The sequence below is a fragment of the Amia ocellicauda genome, chromosome 4 (assembly GCF_036373705.1).
Source record: "Amia ocellicauda isolate fAmiCal2 chromosome 4, fAmiCal2.hap1, whole genome shotgun sequence".
NCBI classification, from domain to species: domain Eukaryota; kingdom Metazoa; phylum Chordata; class Actinopteri; order Amiiformes; family Amiidae; genus Amia; species Amia ocellicauda.
This window is the reverse complement of record NC_089853.1, coordinates 48,481,594-48,500,827: the sequence shown is the minus strand read 5'-3', so window position 1 is coordinate 48,500,827 and position 19,234 is coordinate 48,481,594. Positions and strand designations below refer to the sequence as shown.

General features: G+C 41.3%; 1 protein-coding gene across 4 annotated transcripts in view; it reads left to right on the top strand.

The window, feature by feature from the left end:
• The window catches only part of elmo2 (engulfment and cell motility 2), a 66,450-nt gene that overhangs the window by 39,913 nt on the left and 7,303 nt on the right, over positions 1 to 19,234 (top strand). The window contains exons 4-13 of one of the 4 annotated variants that reach the window (XM_066702639.1): positions 2,252 to 2,324; positions 3,352 to 3,402; positions 3,548 to 3,717; positions 6,777 to 6,876; positions 12,393 to 12,538; positions 12,837 to 12,915; positions 15,298 to 15,333; positions 17,755 to 17,805; positions 18,205 to 18,327; positions 18,966 to 19,088. In XM_066702639.1, coding sequence (XP_066558736.1) covers positions 2,252 to 2,324; positions 3,352 to 3,402; positions 3,548 to 3,717; positions 6,777 to 6,876; positions 12,393 to 12,538; positions 12,837 to 12,915; positions 15,298 to 15,333; positions 17,755 to 17,805; positions 18,205 to 18,327; positions 18,966 to 19,088 — 952 coding nt within the window. Of the gene's footprint in view, positions 1 to 2,251; positions 2,325 to 3,351; positions 3,403 to 3,547; positions 3,718 to 6,776; positions 6,877 to 12,392; positions 12,545 to 12,836; positions 12,916 to 15,297; positions 15,334 to 17,754; positions 17,806 to 18,204; positions 18,328 to 18,965; positions 19,089 to 19,234 lie in introns of all 4 variants that reach the window. The other 3 variants (XM_066702638.1, XM_066702642.1, XM_066702640.1) reach the window with 3 other exon arrangements.

Below are 19,234 nucleotides of genomic sequence, written 5' to 3'. Positions count from 1 at the left end.
AAAGGAGCCATTGTGTACAACTTTGCCTTGTGGTGAAATCCCCCCGAAGTCTGTTTTCTAGGCCATTCTATCAGCTATGGATTATACTGCTGAACAGTATGTTACTTTATATAATGACTTCAACAAGGAGGAGGAGGAAGAGGAGGTGGGGGGGTGCTTCAGCTGGCACTGCATTTCCTGTGAGCCCCTGCTAATGAGTGGGGAGGCTGGAGCAAATGGGCTGCTGCCAAATCCTGACTGGGAGCTGACTGTATTTTGCCATTTTGCCATACAAGACTGTCTCTCCACCCCCTTGTTTAAACAACCTGCTTGCAACTCTTTTGAAAGACGTTTTGCGTATTACAGGAAGAAGTGCCAGAGACCCATTGCTTCTGCAGCTGCTTGTATTCCAATAACAACAATGTGGGCTGTTGTGACTTTGCTGTGTGCTTGAACTCAACATGGACTACACATAATTACTGCAGCAGTTGTCTCTAGTATTTTGTTTGTTGAGAATTATTAATCACCCCGATGCTGTTTTGCTGTGTGCGCCCAAGGCCAGACCATGTATCCTCCATAGATCATAACTTCTCTTTGAACAGATGTGCCTTCTGTTTTTAGTACAGAAAGCACCTCATCTTAATGTTGGTTCCCTCATGTGTGCACATTAAGACTCTGCCTCTTGCAGTTGTTTCTAATGCAATGAAATAAGAGGATTCTCTACTAGTTTCCATTTGGGGCCTAAGATCAGCACTGTGGGCAGGTCCACAAAATATATCCCATGCTTTTCTCCTTGATCCCCTGTGTAGCATTCCCAGCTTAGTGACAGGAGGTGTTGTCGGTGGATGTTAAAGGATGTACTGTTGGTGGATGTTTAAGCCCTTGCTGTAATATCCCATAAATGCTGGCTATACACTCTTGCTCTTCTTTACAAGATAAAATTGTCCACAATCCAAACTATGAATAGATAACTCTCCCCACACTGAACAATCCTTGATCTAGTTTTGAAATGCTTTCATACTGATTATTAGTATTATTATTATTAATTCAACTGACTAATGCCTTATTCGAAGGAGGCTTGATTTCAAAAACACAAAATCGCTGTATAGATGTATGCAATGAGACACAATACAGTATACAAGGATATATGTATTGTACAAACTGTTTAAATAGCTACAGCCTTCACTGCAAAAACTGTTCCTCCTCCCCCTAATGAAGGACCATTAATTTCTCACAGATGGGATACAGGGTTAAGTCTGGAAGTGTCTGCAGGCAATATAACCACATAACCACCCTAATTACACTGTCACTGTGCACCTCACCCACATTGTCTCACTCTCTCTTTCGCTCTCTTTCCTCCACCCCCACTCCTAACACATTTTCCTCTCTCACACCCAGTCTGTTTAGCTCCCCTAATCTTTGACTTTTTCATCTCCCTTTCTCTCTCTCTCATATTTCACCTCCCCCATTTTTCTCTCTCTCTCTCTCTCTCTTTCTTTGTCTGCCATGTACATTTCAGGGAATACATGGGCAAAGTGCGACACATTTAATTTAATTTAACCAAAGAGAAATGCTAATTGAATTGACAAACCTATTTTCATATAATTGGCTTAACTTAAAGTCACAAGTTTTTTTTTCTACATTTCTTCTTGCAGAGTGCGAATATTTGTGCCTTACAGATTGCAGATTTCTCCTTCACCCCCTCTTTTTTCCCTTTGTCTCATCCAATTTAAAAGCTGACTCCAATTTTTTTTGGTGAAAGATAATAGTCCTGTCACAATTGGTTGTGATTCCTGCACATGATATATGTTTATAGAAAATGTGAAGCCAGATTAAGTATTCCTTTCTTCTTTGTACTAATGTAACATAGAAGCACTCAATACACGCGTAGCTTTCAGAAGAAGAAGAAAACATAACTAGCCAATTATTTGAAACCTGTCCTACTTAATAAACATCCCAATCATGGCCATACGGACATTGCAGTTTACGGGTGTCAGTTGATTTAATCAAAACAATTCACAGAGCCCTGTGAAATCTGTTTTATTGCTTTCTTTGTGGGAAGATATTTATGTAGAATCACTGCCATCCTTAATTGGATTTAATAATAATATATTCAGAACTAACTATCATATTGCAATTTTTAAACTCTTGAAAATGAAAAACAATAGGCCCCAAGTGAACTTTTGAAGGCGAGTGTTTAGTTGCAGTGGTTTCTGCCTATTTGTTTGCTTGCCTCTATTTCTCCTAATTTTGCTCTCCCTTCTATCTGTAGCTGGTCTCTGTCGGGCTCGGAGCAGTTTGCTCTGCGCTACGCTGACGGGCCCCAGCTCTACATCACTGAGCAGGTGAGTGTAGCATTTCCCGCTGGCCCTCCTCCTCACCACACATCCCTGAACACCTGGAGTTCTCTTGCTTCCTCAGGCCTATTGAGAGAGAACATGAGAGCTTACAATTGGGTATCTTGGATTTTTGCTAGTTTAGATGTTAATTTCTCTGCTGCTAAGAAGCTGGAAAGAGAGGAAAACCTAAACCAAGTGCTGGGTTCCAGAGCTCCTCTGATTTAGGTCTGTTGCTTCAGTGACCTCAGTGTTGACAGTAAGCTGGTGCTTATTCTGGGATTGGGTTTGATACTGTGTATGAACAGTTGGTTTGGGAGCTATGGTGGAGCAATAATTAAAAAAAGATATGTGTATCTTGGAAACAATACAGCCAGGGCATTGTATTTCTCCAAGCAAGGAATTAATTCTGGAAATGGAGATTGAATGGTTCAATCAAAGGTTAAATGAGGAATTAGGGGACTGTCAGGGTTGAAAGCCAACTGCCAAACAAGAATGTAAAATTATAATGCTAGTACAATGCTATCATACTTTAATTGTGTAGAGATGGGCAGCTCACACCAATAGTGAGTAGACCAGTACAGATGAAAGAGTTCTAATACTTATGTTCTGGAGAAAGAAACAAAAGAGCAAGAAGCAGGTGCCCCCTTATACCAAAAAGATGCAGACAGCAGCTGGGGAGCATTACAGGCCGATGCAGGAGCTTAGACTGGAGGCAGACTGCTGAAACACTCCAGGTGTAGCTCAGAATAACGGTAGTTCAGTTAGAGCATCTTTTAAGTATAGCAAGGACCAGAACTATGCAAGCTGCAGATCAAAAGCAGAGCTGCTGTGAGACAGGCTTGGTAATGTCTGTGGTAGCTAATTGTATACTGTATTTTAGCTTAATCTGCCAAGATGTGCTACAGAGCCTTAATTTATAGCTGCTTTAGCACCCATAGAATAACTAATAATATTATCATAATAACATACATTTATTGTGTTGCTGCTGCATGGCGCTCTCTCTGTCCTCTCACTCTGTGATGTCTCGTTTCAGAGTCGCAGTGAGATCAAGAACGGCACCATTCTTCGCCTGGCCATCTCTCCTGTGAGTGGAATTAGAATTTAAATATATATGTGAACATTTACCATTACAAACCAGACTAGAGTTAGGAACGGTAAAAATTAAATAGCGAGAATCAATGAGAAGTCCTCAGAAGCATAGCAAGACAAATGTGTGTGTGTGTCCACAGACCCGTGCAGCGCGGCAACTGCTGGAGAGAATCCAGTCCCATGGGATGGATGCGCGGCTGGAGGCCCTGAAGGAACTGGCCAAGCTCTCTGCCGACGGCACCTTCGCCACCGAGTTCATTAACATGGAGGGTATTGTGGTGTTGGCACGCCTAGTGGAGAGCGGCACACAGTAAGTGATTCCACACTCTCCCTTAGGGTGCATACACACTGAATGTGAGCAAAAATGTTTGAAATGCCTGTATTTCAGTGGGAGTTTCCACACTACCAGTGATCAACTTCAGCTTTAAGAAAAATACGCTTCACTAAGATAGAAACTGTTTTATTTTCACTGCGACTGGAATGAATCTGACCAATCAAATAATGTAAATCCACGTGAAAACACACCTCAGTATATGCACACACCATATAATGCACAGTATGTTTATGGTGATGTTTAAACCTTATATAAAACAAACGTTTTTTAGATCGTGTGTGTAACAACATCAATTTCTCTCTCTCTCTCTATATATATATATATATATATATATATATATATATATATATACACTCACCTAAAGGATTATTAGGAACACCTGTTCAATTTCTCATTAATGCAATTATCTAACCAACCAATCACATGGCAGTTGCTTCAATGCATTTAGGGGTGTGGTCCTGGTCAAGACAATCTCCTGAACTCCAAACTGAAAGTCTGAATGGGAAAGAAAGGTGATTTAAGCAATTTTGAGCGTGGCATGGTTGTTGGTGCCAGACGGGCCGGTCTGAGTATTTCACAATCTGCTCAGTTACTGGGATTTTCACGCACAACCATTTCTAGGGTTTACAAAGAATGGTGTGAAAAGGGAAAATCATCCAGTATGCGGCAGTCCTGTGGGCGAAAATGCCTTGTTGATGCTAGAGGTCAGAGGAGAATGGGCCGACTGATTCAAGCTGATAGAAGAGCAACTTTGACTGAAATACCTCGTTACAACCGAGGTATGCAGCAAAGCATTTGTGAAGCCACAACACGTACAACCTTGAGGCGGATGGGCTACAACAGCAGAAGACCCCACCGGGTACCACTCATCTCCACTACAAATAGGAAAAAGAGGCTACAATTTGCACAAGCTCACCAAAATTGGACAGTTGAAGACTGGAAAAATGTTGCCTGGTCTGATGAGTCTCGATTTCTGTTGAGACATTCAGAGGGTAGAGTCAGAATTTGGCGTAAACAGAATGAGAACATGGATCCATCATGCCTTGTTACCACTGTGCAGGCTGGTGGTGGTGGTGTAATGGTGTGGGGGATGTTTTCTTGGCACACTTTAGGCCCCTTAGTGCCAATTGGGCATCGTTTAAATGCCACGGCCTACCTGAGCATTGTTTCTGACCATGTCCATCCCTTTATGACCACCATGTACCCATCCTCTGATGGCTACTTCCAGCAGGATAATGCACCATGTCACAAAGGTCGAATCATTTCAAATTGGTTTCTTGAACATGACAATGAGTTCACTGTACTAAACTGGCCCCCACAGTCACCAGATCTCAACCCAATAGAGTATCTTTGGGATGTGGTGGAACGGGAGCTTCGTGCCCTGGATGTGCATCCCACAAATCTCCATCAACTGCAAGATGCTATCCTATCAATATGGGCCAACATTTCTAAAGAATGCTTTTAGCACCTTGTTGAATCAATGCCACGTAGAATTAAGGCAGTTCTGAAGGCGAAAGGGGGTCAAACACAGTATTAGTATGGTGTTCCTAATAATCCTTTAGGTGAGTGTATATCCAGTGTAGAAAGGCATTCTGAGACATCACTCACTTGCCCAGAGCACAGAAATGTGAGTGGTTCCAAGTGGTACATCCACTAGTGCAGGATGTGTCCAATAACCTGTAGTCAGCCGGTCTCCAATCCTGGCTATGCTGTTGCTGGCTTTAGCTGTGAGTTTCCGAGTAGGCTGTGCACAGCTGACCAGTCGTCAGCAGGATCCAATCGGCTGGGGACTTGTTAGATTGACACACACCAGTGACTCCCTGTGATTTCTCTGGCACCTGCAGGTTCAGATTGCTACTTGTTAACAGTTCCATCTGTATCAAATCCTGCCATGAAATAGCTGGCCGACAGGCTTTCACAGCATGAGACTCGGACGATGCATGCTTTCTTTTCCTTCATGAAGAAGCATGAAGGTGGAACGGTGATCCGAGTTCAGTCATTCACAATTTAAAACTGTGCTGAAAACGTAAATAGATTACAACAAATTTAATTTCAGAAACGTCACCACTGCCTTATAGGACCAGAGTTATGTTCCCCTGTTGTGCTGTGCCGTGCCAGTTTCCTTTGTGTGCAGTATTTTCTCAACTTGAAACAGTCCTGGTATTTGAAGTTACTGCTAAATCAGGATCAAAGAAATAAATAACCACTAAGTGACTGTGACCTATTTTGTTGCTTCATTACCAAAGCTTCAGAGAATTAAAAATTCATCTTGTTGCTTTTGGTGAATGAATACATTAACAAATGTACAACTGTGGTCGCTGCTGTGGCTTTGTTTAATTATTCATGACTATATTATTGCAAATCAAGTTTTTAAAAGTAGCTAAGAAACAACTAATTGTCCATAATAAATATGAGGGGACAAAAATAGTCTTACCTCACAAATATGTTCTCTGTTAATAACTTAAGATGAGATTTGTATTTATTTACAGTTTGCTCATTAGTACACACTTACCAGTTTTTCTGCGACTTCACACACCAGGCCTCATTGTAAACACGTTTTATAGAAAGAATGCCAACAGGAGTATACTGTAGCTGCACTTGATGATTATCTCACTGTTGCAAAGCCGTTTTCTCTGAAGAGTATGGATTGATGCAAATTTGAAGAATAGCTGCAAGGCTTTGCATTGATTAATGAGCACTGGATGAGAAATGCAGGAGACTGATTCACCTGGTGAGAAAGGAGAGGGGCTCTTCATATGACCATGTTCACCTGGCTATCTCCCCAGGTGAATCACTGTCCTTCATTTTTCACACTGTGCTGATTAATCAACACAAACTCTTGCAGCTGTTGTTCAGACTTAACTGTCAGTCACCATAGTCAGTTGTCTATCCCCCTCCCAGAAATCATCATCAAATACTGTAGGCATAGATACAGTTCAGTATATGTACTATCCTTGCCTGTGCTCAGCTGTGCTGTTCAGTGTGCTGTCCTGGCTGTGTGGTCTGTCTGTGATGCTTGTTTGCTTGTTTGGCAGTTTTGGGGAGATGCTGGCCTTCACTCTGACAGCCTTCCTGGAGCTGATGGACCACGGCATCGTCTCCTGGGACCTCATCTCGTTGTCCTTCATCAAGCAGGTAATTTTTTTTTCCACCAAAAGCGCTCTAGTTCCTAATGAACCCTTTGTCTTGGTTTTGTTACACTGACAACACATCGACACTGGGGACCATTGCCATCAAAATGAGGTGTATATTCTGACTTAACATTTTTCTTATTGTTTGAAATATGTTTATGCATATGTGACACACATATAATTATATATGGATGCATATAGTTTAAATAATAATTTTGTGGTAGCAACCAGTTGGGTATGCATGCGGTGGTCATGCTGCATGCTGCCAGTACACTTTACTTGAGCGCTCCAGTGCCTCAACTGGTAAAAGCCTTCGGTGGGATCACAGGTTAGCGTCAATAGTCAAGACAGTGGTCATTTGTTCTGTAACTGGGATACCCCTTAGAATGGCACATAACTGGACACATGCTTCCAAGGTGGTCAGCTTCATCATATCCGGGTCGGGAACAGCGCTGTCTGGAATATAGGCTCCAAGCAACACTCCTAGAGAGTGTTTTTACAGGCTGGGTCACTCAACAGACCTTGAGGAGAGCATTTTTCTTGGTGAGCATCAAAATGCTTTCCAGAGTCTTATTAAAATTGGGGATTATCAAAACACAGAAGGTTTTCATAGCACAGTCATCAAGTCTGAACAATTACATAACCTTAGCAAATCATAAATCATAACCATAGAAGAAGTTTGGGCCTCAAAGCCTCGTAATCGATTAAGTAACACTCAGCTGTATAAATGGGTATTGTATTTATAAAACAATAGTGATCTATTATAGCAATTGTAAGTCACCCTGGATAAGGGTGTCTGCTAAGAAACATAATAATGATATAATATTTGTTGTTGATGACTTAATGACATCTTATTCACGTGTGTTGGAGACCAGGAGTGATGTTTATATAAATGTACCCCAAATGTACCCCTCAGTTAGGATTCTCAAACTGGTTCAGTTAAAAGGGGAAGACTTGACAGCTTGAACTATACTATAGCCCTAAGACCCTGAGCCAGTTTTATTTTACTGTCAAGGAAAATGCGTCTTTCTGCTGCCCCTAGACTTCCATTGTTTTATTGTACTGCCGTCATGTCCAACTCTTTCACTTCCCTCCATCAATCACTAATACCACCTTGACCTCTCAGCCCTCCATTAAAGAAAATGTGTTTGAGATGTCAGCGTTCAGTCTGTTTCCTATAATCTGAACCAGACGAACTCAGACATAACTGAAACTCTGCTAAGAGGGCTGTGAGGCGGGGGGAAATACAATATTTGTTTATTTTTTAGACTCTGGTGAAGTATATAACAGATTGAAAATGTAAAAGATTCATGGAGTTTGATTTATTTATAAGTGAAAAGTGGAACACAAAATGCAAAGCTTTCTTGTAATTCTAATAAGCACAGGAATGGGAAAGTGTGCTTTCTATTGAGTGGCCTTTGTTCTTGGCAAAGAGTGCAGTGTGGCCTTAAAACATTTATCTCATGGTTAAAAAAAAAAAAAAAAAAAAATATATATATATATATATATATATATATATATATATATATATATATATAAAAACATGTTTTTTGAAAATATCTCTAGAGTGAGTCCCAAGCTGTGAAGTAAATTAAATGATTATGCTTAATAATGCTTAATGGGTGTTCCAGATTCAGTAGCAAAGATAAATCTGAAGTGACTACACATTAAGTGGCCTTGTGAACAGCTGTAGCCACACTGGTCTTCCAAGAGCCTCTGTTTTGCCCACAGCCTGAGAGACCCTTGACCCTTGACCCTTCTCATGCTTGCCAGAACTGTGGCAGAGAAGGGGTTGCCATCGCTTAGCAACCCGCCAGTGTAGTCCTGGGGTTGGCCAGCTCGAGCTCCCAGCAGCAGACCGGCCCCCCACACAGAGCCCAGACAGGAACTTCTGATTTCCTCTCTCTTGTCAAGCCAAGTGTATGTTAATTCCAGTCTATTGTTTCTTGAAAGCTTTTTTGTGCTTAATTGGGTTCCTGGGCTCCCAATTGGATAGAGCTCAGAAAAGTTTTTTTTTTTCTTTTTGTTTGGTGGCTTATTTGTGTATGAGAATGGATTGACCTGCTTTCTCTAAAATCTGCCGAAAGCAAATGGACTTTATCCAATAGCTTTTTACTCCCCTATATTTGGAAAGGGCCTGTAAAGGTGGAACGGAGTTAAGGCAGTTTAATAGTAGAAAATAAATATAAGTGATTGATTGTTGCCCCCCATCCTATAAAGTGCTTGCTTTTAAAGCATGTATCTGCACCACATTCACTATATCACTGTCTTGAATTATATATTCCTCAGTCTAGATTAATCTCTACATGTAACCACTGCAGTGTGCCACTTTTAATAATTGTGAAATGAGTTGCCTTAGACAGAGGCAACAAATAATTAAAAATAGTATTACTGCAAGAAGCATATTTAGTGGCAGACACTGCAGCACTAAAGGTGCTATGGTACAATGTGGTATTTTTATTGCAGCAACATTTGGCTGATGTGAACTTCAGATGTGTGAAAACCTGGTATATTTGCATGCTCATGTCTTTTAATATCTTCCAGGTGAATTAACAAGGTTTACTATAATTAAAATATATTGCACTGTAGACACAAGAAAATATCACGAGGGTACTTGATGGTTATAACCTACAACGTGTATTCAATAATATATAGAGAATTATAGACTTGTACACAGAAAAATAAAGCCGTTTAAACTGCAAGATAAAATGTAGACAATTACATAACAGATGCTCATTTGATCCCCTGTCTGTAGTAAGGAACATATTAATTTTCATAGCACTGCCGAGCTTAAATTAATGAATAATGCATCCAGCATGCTTTCACTTTAAAACCTGTCTAAGGTTGTTTTATATGCTGTATAAACAAAAATATAATTTGTTTTTGAAGTCAGCATTTTTTCCTACACCTTGATACTAATTAAGTTGTTACACATCTAATTTACTGTTTATGTATAAAACATATTTCACTGCAAGCAACTGTGCCCCCACACTGTACTATTATTATTATTATTATTATTATTATTATTATTATTATTATTATTATTATTATTATTATGTGTTGGCTTATTCTGAACTCCCAGTTTAGTTCAGTGTTCTGAATTTACTACATTACCCTATGAAATGATTGATTTGTATTATACTGTATTCATTACAGTAGTCCTGTAACATTAAATGGTTCAATACACAATTTGCTGAAAAATGACCAGCCCAGAGAGCTGAACTGCACCTTATTAATAATTAAATACATTTCTCCCAAGAGTTTTCTTTTGTTTTTTTTCTTTCTTTCTTAAACCTGCTTTTAAGATTTGTTTGGCATCAGCGCAGGTATAATGAAAACTGTCTGCTGCTTAACTGTTGCGCTGAAAATCAAAGTGCTGTTAACCAGGTTAATGATTTGAGTGAGTCAGTGTGCATATACATAAACAGTAGGTGATTATGTGGGAATCTCAAATGTATCATTCCCTTATTTGGAATACGCATTACTGAACTTGGATCACTGGTATGTGTCAGTCAGTTCTACCCAAACCAAGCTATGCAAATAGTCCATACAATTGGTGTGTGTGTCACTGCTCACAAAAGCAGAAAAGGGAGAAAAACAAAAAGGCTTTTATCCAGGGAGGGCTTTCAGATTTTCCTGGACAGCTTCCTTCAAAAGACAGGGACCCAGACAAAACCAGAATAGGTGACAGCGATAGGCTGCAAATGCAAACCCGGTTATCTGAAAAAGTGAAAAAGAGACTACTACCAAAGGGGGAGGGGCTTAAGCCTATTACCTTGGAACCTCATGGACAAATTGTCTAACAAAGCTGCCTATTGGCCACTGTACATGTCATACAAGCTGCTCCTTCCTGTTCCCTGCTTGTTTATGAGTCATAACTTACAGTGACAAAATCCTCTTTTTGCCTGAAGTCAAAGGACTCCAGCATGACCTTGCAACCTTTCGTAGTCGAGAATACTTTCCAAAAGGAGAGGGGTTCCCGTATAATCAAGCTGTTGCAAGAGAAGTCAGCATATGTATAAGTAACAACAGGGGCAATTGCACCTATGCAACTTCACAGCAGGAGCAGATGCATGAGCCATGCTGGTTGAACTTGCCATGGGCTTGATAAGATCACCAACTCTGTCCCCAGCAAAGCAACCCCAGACCTGCCCCTCCCATGCTTGACAGTGGGACCCACACATGTGCTCAGCCCATAAATACGACTTCCACTCCTCAAGCGTCCGGTTTCAGGTTTTTTTGAAGGAGTGTTTTACTCTGCTATGTTCATCTCTGGTTCTTGCTTGCTTGTTTCACTTCTGGTTTGCTGTTTTGCTGTTGCACTTTGACCTCTGGACAATAAACATCTCACCTTGTGTCTTTGACCATACCTTTCTGTCGGGCACTTACTTGATCTATCCCGGGCTTCTCGTCCCAACTATGGAGGTTATTGCACATCAGTCACCTCATAAAAGTCAGTGAAAAAAGTGCACAATGTGTTCTTGTGTTGTGGTGGATTGGTTTCTTACATTGGCTGTAGGTTTAAATACAATCAAAGTTGTAATGATTTGGAATGAAGACAATCTCTTACTGAAGACGCACTGCTTGGTGAGATTGGCCAGTATTCAGGTATAATACATCACATCAGATTACTGCTCATACAGCTGACAGATACAGTTACTGTAAAATGGGGTTCCAAGTCTTTGAGTCCAGATCTTAAGAATTTGTCAAGCTCTCGGTGCTAAAACATTTTGAGCAGGGCCTGCTGCAGCTCGGGGCTAGCTGTGTGTCTGAATCTCATCATGCAGTCAGATCCCAAGGCTTTGCTTTGAGAGTCTGAAGTCTAGACCTGAATTTCTGTACAGTGATCAATGTATCCAGGGGATTCTGTGTGGCTTTGATCATTTTGCTTTTCCCTAAATTAAAGTTTTCCAGTTGTGTGTTCTTTTGTGTTTTCTTCATAAACGTAAAACAGTTTTTATCCTGCCATTTCCTATTTATCACTGACAGTTTTAGTAAATGTACTTTTAGCCTGCTTTGATCTATTTCATACAGGGAGGCATTTGTTTATATTGTGACAGTGGTGGTATGGGCATGATAGCGAATATATTAATAGAGAAGGGGTCCCTGTCAGTGATAACATAGTTACTATGGTATCTTAGAGATTAACCCACGATGCATTGCATTCTGATCCATTTTTGTATGTAGGAGGTATGGTCCCTGGGGTACAGTGGACTGACAGTGCAGTAAACGCACACACTCAAAATAAGCAAAGTGCTTAGAACTGGAAAGAGGGCATTCTGGGTCTGTGGTATGCATAGCAGCATGTGTTTCACAGGACGCATGCTTGGCCTCATCTTTCCTGAAGAAGCCCAGAGTCGTAGCAGTGGGTGGGCTGAGCTCATCCATTCCTGGTAGACCTTGCTAAAGAGTCCCCTCTGGTGTGCCTTCAGCCCTGTGCTGACCCAGGCTCTGCCCCTCCCTCTGACTCGCTCTTCCCTGGTCTCCCTAACCTCTCTCTCTCTGTGTTGTGTCCCGCAGATCGCTGGCTATGTCAATCAGCCCATGGTGGATGTGTCGATCCTGCAGCGCTCCCTGGCCATCCTGGAGAGCATGGTGCTGAACAGCCACAGCCTCTACCACCGGGTGGCTCAAGAGATCACCGTTGGCCAGCTCATCGCACACCTGCAAGTGTATGTGCTCTCAGGGGAGGCAGGCACACACAGACATACACACACACACGCACACTCATATTTACTCCTGTAAAGGTCTAGTACGTCTTTACTTAGACTGCCCTGTTGCTCTGTTGGGGCTGCACAGTCTGGGCACTCAGAGGTATGCATGAGACGGTGGTTCGAATGCAAGCGGGGGGGTCCGACACACTATACAGGCCACACGCAAGTCAGGGAAATGGGAGGGAAACCAAGGGACAACATGTGCCCATTCAGCTCCGCTAACCCTCCACCCCTGCTCTTGTGTGCGCAGATCCAACCAGGAAATCCAGACCTATGCCATCGCCCTCATCAACGCCCTCTTCCTGAAGGCCCCTGAGGACAGGCGCCAGGTCAGTCCCCCCCCACCACACTGCACACTTGCCTCTCCCCCCCCATGTGCCCCCCCCCCCCCCCCCCCTCTCTCTCATACATGCATTTCCCTTTGAGCAGTGGGTATACCTCTCACTGCGTGCGCTCTGCTTGGTAATAGACAGAGGTTGTGTCTCTCAATGGACTTCTGCTGTAACAACAATATTTCCTGTTCAGTCCACATTACAGTCCAGTTCAGCACTGGTGGGGAATCCTGGACCTGGAGGGTCACAATGTCTTCTGGTTGTGAATCAACCTCAATTCTCCATGACTGAATTGACCCAGATATTTGCTCATCTCAAGTTGTGAGCAGGTGAGAATAGGAAAAGACAAACAATCTGGAGGACTGTTACCCTCCAGGACCAGGGTTGTGCCCCATTGAGAAACAGAATTAAAGCAAAAGACTCCTCTCCTCATAGGCCTCCTATCTTAAACAGACCTGAATTTTACAGTATTCATGCCTTGCTTTTTAACCAGAGATGCAAGTATAAAGCATTTTTCATTCAAACTTCATGCTTTTCATGCCTGATTTGCTGCAATGCCTTCCATCTGGCGTCAGTACGCTGACATCACCGCACCTCGCTCCAGTGTGTTCTGTTCTGTGCAGAGCTTCCAGTTTTGTTACAGCTAAACCCCATGTACTGTGACACTGCAACTTAACTGCCCTTCAAAACAGATCAAGATCTTTGCCACAGTTAGCAGCAGTTCAGCGACACGAGTCTGTTTAATGACACGCAATGTCTTGGTGTCTTAAAGCTTCCCATGCAACGATACTGGAAATTGACTGTTAGAATAATGATTGAAGTGGAAAGCTGAGGCAGTGCCTTGGACATGAACAGCCCAAGTTTAAAACTGAGAAAATGTGCAACCATTAAAAAAAAAAAAGATGGAAATCCAGTCTATTTATGACAGAAGCTACCTTTTAAGAGTCTACTTTTTACCAAAGATCGGCAGTGAGATGGATACGAATGTCTGGCATTTGACTAGCCTCACACATCTGGTTTTTTTTTTTATACATTGATACCAAGGTGCTTTAGACTGTTCAAAGTACTGTAGATCATGCTGCAGTCCAGCCGGTTAACATTAGGTTTTTCCATAACCCCTCTCCAGATCTCTCAAGGATCCTACCAAAGTACTAAAGAACTACCCTCCAAGTGACATAACCTCCCCTCTTTGTCCTTCCCCATTATTTCATATCACGTTGATAGGCACGTTGCTTAATGAACTACACTTATATTTACAGCTTACATAGTGGACACCAGTGAAAAATGTGACATTATATTTAAATACTGCCATTTTTGTGCTCAGATATTAATTTATATATATGCGGTTCTGTTAATATTCTCTGCCCAACAATATCGGTCCAGTACAGATCAGATTTAAAATATATGCATAATGGCTGACTTCTACAGTAACATCCTTCTCAATTTGCACTCAGCCACGCTGTTGAGAATTAAGCAGATTTATGTAAGTAGCTTGACACCACCAGGGCAACATAAACCCATTGTTTTAATTTACGGGACTAAAACCTTCACACTGTTTGAGGCTGGCACATAGTTATGATCATCCAACACAGTTGTCAGCAGTAACAGTGATAGAAAATCAATAGCTAATACTTGTAAGTGGCCACTTTCTTTGTTGGGTCGTAACTGACCTGCCTATGAAACTGGTTTTAACATTCCTAGAAAGTAGAGGCAATTGCGGCTTGCATGCAGTTGCCTTACGGAAAGACCTCAAAAGGTCATTCAGATTCACCTTAATGCCACACAAGTTTGTCTAGTTTAATTAATTCGTTTCCTCTTTAAAAACAAATTGTGACAAGTCTCCGGTGTAGCTCAACTACTAAAAGCGGGAGAGAGCAGGCTGAGCCCTACAGTCCACCCAGCTACATCCTCAGACTCCATTGATTGACTCTTTTCAAATGACACCTTGTGGAGTCAAAACAGAAACCACTACTAAGCAATTAGTTATATTTGAGAATGGTGAAGTAACTAACTCTCTATTGAACAGTAACCCTAACCTTACACCTAACCATCTGTTCAGACTCATATGTAGCTGGGTGCATAGGAGAGGTCAGCTGACAATTACAGGGTGCGCGGCATGTCCAGGATGACCGATAGCGCCAACGACATGAGAAGATACGAAGGGCTTCCTGTCAGACTGTTAGGCTGCTTCTCTTTGGCAGTTGTTTTTCGCCCTGGCTGTTTATCGCTGTACTGGATTATGCTGTGCAGTGCTGTGCTGTGTGTGCTGTGCTGTACTGTGCTGTCTGCGCTGTGCCATGTTCACACCCGTGTATAAGTGTGCGCTCTCTGTTTCCATTGCTGTCACTCCTGCACTCCGTCCGCTCACACGCCACCCAGGAGGAGCACACTAACCCCCTGGACCTGCGGCTCACTGTGAGTACACACTTCCACTGACACGATGTTCACACTGTCACTGTCGGCACTCAGTGACTTATACACACTATGGACAGTCCACACTGTCTCGCTGTATGTACTAAAACACAAAACATAATTAAACATGAAGAAAACAGCAACAACCAAACACTCTAGAAAATTAGTCCCAATTATTTATCCCAGAATATAATTTAAAACTATTAAAACCGGTACCATGTTAGCCTGCATGTTGCTGGGCACTTCTAAATAAGATCAGCGATTCCTTAGCATTCCACTGTGAGTTTAAACCAGTGGCTGCAAACCATATTACACAGTGTGAGATCTGGGAACCGGCATTAGCGTTGATGTTAATTATAAAAAAAGCTGGCACAGTCTTATGTGACCAGCATATTTCTGCAGTCAAGCAAGTTAATGCAGTTCAAATAAAACGGAAATGACATTGCAGGTGTCAGCACATATGTGACTTTCTCTATTTCTCCGATGTTACGTGTAGATCTGTAGCTAAAGCATCAGTGCAGGAAAAACCACAACAATGGAGAACTAAACTCTACTGACCCTGCAAATCCCAGGCCATCCGCATACACCTGCATCTACAATGCACACTCACACACTCTCATACACACACACATGCTGTTGTCATTTTGTTATACAAGGCCAAATTAGCACTTCATTTTTCTTCAAGACCAGCTATTATGCATGTCTTTATTAAATGATGTATTGTTGAGTATCATCCCTTGGGGAAAATCATTCTTATTCACAACAGCTGACTACACTATCTTAGTATGGTAGATTTGTAATTCACTCACACTAGCTTGATATTTGACCACAGTGTGTGAAGTGGTTATGGAATTTCTAAAATCTCTCCATGAAATGTCAGTTTTCTATATAAAACCTCTCAATATATTCAAGGCATCGCATTTTAAAAACTTTGAATATGGAAACTAGTACTCCCATGCTTTATTTGTACTCCCTTTCTCCTCAAGCATTGATTTCAATGAAGTCAATTAAAAGGGTGTTCTTCATAATGCACTTCCAATTGTGTAGGTTAGCTTGGTTAATGGCCTATAGTACTTTACCAGTGGTGTTTTTTCCACTGTAGTATACCTAGAAACGGAAGTGCTCTGTTTTTGAGGCCCTACTATAGGTCACCGTAAATATTTATTGTAAATTGTACCTTGAATAAGAGTTTGGCTATGGATAAATAGAAAGACAGAACGATTTATCAATTTAAGTGAAATCTATGTCAGGCATTGAATGCTTTTTCCCCTGTTTCTTTGGAAAATAATATTTTTAATTTCAAACATATAAAACCAATACTTTATTTGTATGTTATTCGCACAGTTTAGTCTCCCAATGTTCAGTATTGTCAGATTATTGTAGTGGTTCTTTTGAAACTGTCACCCTGTGGGAAGAGAAGGCATTTGAGATGGAGACAGTACTGAAGATTTTGAAGTGGTTTTTATTGTGAGTACATTTCACCCTGAGCACTGAACTCTGATGCTGGTATAAACTGGAGCAAACTTGCTGGATTTCATTGCATATATATTTACAGTGTTCATGGGTAGTGTTGTGTTTTCGTTTGGACTCATTTTGTAAGTAGAAAAAATGGCAACTAATATTCCTCTCAACATATAGGAATGAAAGCATACTGACCTTGATTTTTTTTTCTGAGCATGTTGCTCCCTCTAGTGATAAGAAGCCTGTCACTGCAGGTCTACCTTTCATTTTGCGGAATGATGACACATGAGGCATATAATAGATAACAAGGCAATTGGGATCTGTTAATGAATAAATAAGTGTCAGTACCATTTTGAAAACAGTCAACCCCAAGGACTACTTTAATGTTTAGTTAGGCTTGCTTTAATAGTATCTTAATAGAGTCTACTGAGGATGTGATTTTACAGCGCTACATTACATTACATTATTAAAATTTTCATTATTAAGCCGATACTGCACTGCACCTATGTTTGTGCTTTACAAAACACAAATTCTGGGTCAGACAGTCCTGTTTTAAATAATACATCTGAAACATACACAATTTTAATTTAAATATAGTATCTCTAGAATAAATCTAGTGTCAATTAGTATGATATAGTATACATGGACTGTCTAGTATACATGTCCTAGAGCAGTAGGAATGAGTTGTTAAACAGTTGCCTGTTTTTTAAATTTAGAAGGAACCAAGAAAAAAAGTTAAATCACTTCATAATGAGTCGCCCAATGTATATTTATTTCCCCATTGTCCCACTGCCAATTTATCTTGGCTGAGCTGTACTTTTCTCCATCCTTAAAAGCTCATAATCCCATATGAACACACAAGGTGAACCCAGACCATAGAAAACTCAATTTCCCAAGATGCGTTTCTCTACCAGCACCTCTGATGTCATTGTTTGTGTGTGTGTGTTTGTGTCCTTTTCACAGGAGATGGCAAGCACCCTGGCCCAGAAACACCTGAGATCTATAATTCTGAATGTGAGTGTGGCCACAGTACCGTGTGTCAGCCTCTGTCTGTATGTCTGTCTTCCTGTTGAACAGCAATCCCACAGCAGAGCTATTCAAAACAAGTTACAAATATATAATATTGTGCCAGAGAGCCTTCATGGAGCAGTGAATTGATGTTTAGAGATGGAGAAATGCATATATACGTATAGGGTTCAAAAACGGTTTGCTTTGAGGATTATCTAGTTTGTACATCCAATCCTTATGTTTTAGTTCTCTTCCTTCTTTTAACATAAGACTTTACATTTAGGCTACCTGATATTTAACTAGCTGCCTATTTTCTATGGACTGTAGGTGTTATTGTGCTGTGTAGCATGTTTGTATTGGTCTCTGTCTGTCTGTTTGATCTCACTCCCTTCTCTTTCCTTACAGCATATAATCCGAGGCAACCGGCCAATCAAAGCAGAGATGGCACACCAGCTGTATGTGCTCCAGGTGTTGACCTTTAACCTCCTGGAGGAGCGCATGATGACCAAGATGGACCCCAGCGACCAGGTGGGCCAAATTGTCATTTAAAACACCAGAACACAAACATTAGAGAGGAGAGGAGGACATTCGACTCATCATGCTCATTTGGTAGCTAATAATGGCTGGGGAATTTGTTCCAGACAGCCACAATCTATTTGTGAAGAAGTGTCTCCTGTTTTCTGTTCTGATTGCCTTTTTAGTCACTTTCCATTTGTGTCACTGGGTCCTTCTGTCACTGTTCAGAGGAAGATTGACAAGTGTAATAGAGTAGCAAGACACGAGCCGTTCAAAAACAGGAAACTAACAAAAGAAAGCCAAACAAAACAAACTGGAACATTTGTTGTCCTGGAATAACTATAGTTTTAGTTGATTTAGTTATTCTTTGCAATACAAATTAATGACAGAATTCTAAAATTAAAAATTATTTATAAACCTTTACAAATATCACATGAGTGTGAGTGAGTGTGCTGTTAAATGCTTAGAGAAATGCTAAGACAATACATGCTTGGAGGCCCATATAATAACCCTTGCTATATGTCACAGTGCACTGAACATGCATGTGGGTTTAATGAGTGATTCAGTAAGTCCCCCAGCCTGAGGTAGAGAAGCGCTGTCCTGCCCAGTGAAGCAGTGTCCTGATCACTCCATCTCTTGCTCTGCCCCAGGCCCAGAGAGACATCATCTTTGAGTTGCGGAGGATCGCCTTCGACGGAGACAACGACCCCAACAGCAGCACTGAGAAGCGCAAGGCCATGTACACCAAGGACTACAAGATGCTGGGCTTCACGGTGAGAGAGTGGGCTGATCACTGGGCTGCATCAACACAGTAGTAAAACTGGGACATCTTTATATGGTTATTTCTGTTCTTATGTCTTAACGATGCCCAATTAACATGAGGGTCTTTGTTGCATGGGTAGCTAAATAACACTGTTTA